The sequence below is a fragment of the Nanorana parkeri genome, unplaced genomic scaffold, assembly GCF_000935625.1.
Source record: "Nanorana parkeri isolate BGI_ZX_2015 unplaced genomic scaffold, ASM93562v1 scaffold949, whole genome shotgun sequence".
Taxonomy (NCBI): domain Eukaryota; kingdom Metazoa; phylum Chordata; class Amphibia; order Anura; family Dicroglossidae; genus Nanorana; species Nanorana parkeri.
Window position 1 is genome coordinate 1 of NW_017307217.1, and position 3,222 is coordinate 3,222.

A 3,222-nucleotide genomic window follows, 5' to 3' on the forward strand; every position below is an offset into this window, starting at 1 on the left:
GTGTAAACCACAAATAAAGAATACTTAAAAAAAAAAAAAAAGGAAAAGAGCCAGCAAATATAACGGGGAGATAACTTCTTGAGTGTAGGGTCAGCAGATTAATCAGCTCACCAGACTCAACCTATAAGAGAAATATCCCTTCTGAATTAAATTAATGTTATGTTTATTTTATTTAGCTGTTACAACCAAGCCAATAAAACTATGCAAAGACAGTAATACTTTATGTGGCTGTTTCAATGTCATCTTAATTTTGACAATATACAAGTACAGAAGCTGTGTTTTTCATAATATATAGTCAGTGGTCAGTAAAACAAACAAATACAATATGCCATATTGCAATATGCCATATGGAGTTAAAGCCAACCATTCACATAGGAGTGTATTGTACAACTGCCCATGGTCCATGGATGGGCGGATGTTGCCTTCTATATATGTTACATTCAAACTCATCCTAATGTTTTATACCCTCAGTCACCATCGTAGCAGTGGAATTAGATTCAGGATACAGTGAAGCAGAATAGGTCATCAACAGTCCAGTACTGAAGTTCCTTCACACACTTAAACGATTTTTGAACATTTTACACACCTACATTTCTTTTTTTTTTAGCATTATATACATTTAACCAAATATCAGTCTGTGTTCTGAAATTGTACACTAAAACTCACAACCGTATTGTGATGCTAACTGATATAGTGTGAACTGTTAATCCAGTGGCTTCATCCACAAAGCACCACTCCCCACATGATGGATGTTTTGGTGAACTTCCTTGGATTGGAACCCATTTATTGTACACTTTTGAGTTTTATCACTATGAAAACCCCAAAACTCTATAATTGTGATGCCCAAACACACCCTAGAGATTATGCCTTTTCACTTATGGAGAAATAGTTGCTTTGTATGCCTTTTTGCAGTTTCACTTATAGAAATGTAAACCTCTCTCACAGGGCCAGTATTTCTATTTCTCTAGACACTGATGACATATAGACTAGCTTTAGGCTAAACATTTTCAAGTGAATAGGTAAAATTCAAAATTTGTTTGGCCCTGGCATGGCACTCATGTTAACCTTGTTGCATTGATAAAATCATATTTTTATGTGCAACAATTACTAGTTATTGCTTTCTATTGCACATTCCAGGTTCAAAATGTACCAGCTGAAATGTTCTCTACTTAGATGAAAATAGTAATTGAAAACTTCCTGTGCTCCTGCTATCAAGTGTCTAGGCAGTAAATAGCAGATCCTTCTAATAGCAGCATACATCACTTTGGACACAAATGTTCTCCACATACCTTGGCTCATGGTAGTTAAGATAAGAATAGTGTTCCATCAGTTTCCATGTAATGCCATTGTCATAGGAATGGTGGAGTAAAACACCTTCCCCTGGCTTATCAGGGGCTTTGCATGTACTCAGGACAGATTTACTTCCAATTCTTAAAGTAAATTGCAAAAACCTATAGATAAAATGAATAAGCATTTTAATTGTTAAAAAAAGGCCAAGCTTACAGTTTGTTTAGTAATTTCTCACAATAATTACAATCAAAACAATTAAATCTTTAAATGTTCTGACTACTAAAAACTGATGAAAATCATTACTACCGGTATACCCTGTCTTGTAAAACATACAGAATACAAAGAATGTAGAATGAAGCAAGCAATTAGAACACAGCATACATGTTTATAACACAGATGTGACAGAATACTACTGCATACAATATATGTAATGATGTTGCAATATAAAGAACAGAAGGCTCAATTCAAAAAAACATAATGCATATAGCAATTTCACTACTCTATAGTCCTTTTTTTTTTTTTATAAAAATTGATTTTTCAAATCAGTTAAGGCATTACTGTATCGATCGGATTAATTTAGTACATACACATTATATTGGGTTATCTTAGCAATTATTGGTGCATTTTGTCTGTAAAAGAAAGGCCCTGTTTGCACCTGCGATTTTACAGGTGTGCATGGGGCCTATTTTCTCAAAGATTGTTGCATAGATAATCACTCCCTAAAGTAGATGTAAAGTCAAACTATATGAAATACCCAATGGCAAAGCCACTGCCTAAAAGTCCTGACGTTGAAGCTTTATAAAAAAAGGGGGTGAAAATACCTTATTTTCCTTATTTTATTAGTGGTCATATAACCATTGAGTCTCTTTTTTCCCCCCTCAGGGCTGAGGGGTGGAGTCTCCATTCAACACTCTGAAGCTCTCTAGACTCCTTCTGTATGGATTGTGATACTCTCTGCAGGAGGCAGGGGAAGTGCTGGTTGGGACAATAGTGAGAAACTATGAAGTAACCTAGGCTCCTCATTGTCATTACGATCAAAAAAGATAATGCTGCCGGCAGGATCACCAGGTAAATAATGCATAACAAAAGAGATTATAAATAAATGCCATTCAGGGAACATTTAATATTTTAATAAAACTTATTAAATGTATTCTTATTATTTGGGTATACTGACACTGGTGATAACTGTGGTTTCAGATAGGCATCTATTGAGGAGAGCAAGTGGTAATAAAATAAAGGCTTATGAGAAAATTAGGCTTTTAACAGTTAAATACCATTTTCTTGTGAAAAAATTCCAAATTCCACACTTAAGTGATATTTATGTTTGTGAGATGAACCTTTATAGAAGAAAATTATCATGAGATAAAATAACAAATGGAGTTAAGATAACTCATCTATCTTAATGAACTGAGTATGAAGAAAGGTATTCATCCTAAAATTCTGCAAACAACAATCAGGCTCAGCAAATTAAATGAAGCTAATCATGTACTATATCATTAGCAAAACCCATCACAGCTCCTGCAAAAAGAACAGGTGTTTAGGTTCCACTTCATCAGTCATGACCTGCCTAAGCTGTTAGCATCTCTATATCACTGGGGCACACAATAGTTTTCCTTTAAACTACAAAATGCAGTAACCACATATATAGAACTGATCTGACTTCAGTTCAAAGAAGAGGGATTGGTTGTTATGGGTTACCACACTTTGAACTTCTTATCAAATAGGCTCATATTACAGCATAGTTTATGGATCAATGGTATGTGTTCTGACGGGGTAATCATGAATAAAACAGTTGACACTTTCAGAAAATAGATCTGAAAAGGTATTTTAGCTATTTAAAGCCAGTGGGATTTTTCAGAAAAAAGTTGAATACAAACGGGGAAGGTATCATATGCATTTTCTAATATTTAATGCATTTGTGCTAGAACATGC

At 34.5% G+C, this 3,222-nt stretch overlaps 1 protein-coding gene across 1 annotated transcript in view; it reads right to left on the minus strand.

Annotated features, from left to right (window-relative positions):
* Positions 1-1,289: 1,289 nt before the first annotated feature.
* LOC108795226 (reelin-like) overlaps positions 1,290-3,222 on the minus strand; it is a gene marked incomplete at its 3' end in the record, with an annotated part of 220,259 nt that continues 218,326 nt past the window's right edge. Inside the window, exon 20 of the mRNA XM_018566433.1 lies at positions 1,290-1,451. Within this exon, the coding sequence (XP_018421935.1) occupies positions 1,290-1,451 (162 nt within the window). The remainder of the gene's footprint in view (positions 1,452-3,222) is intronic.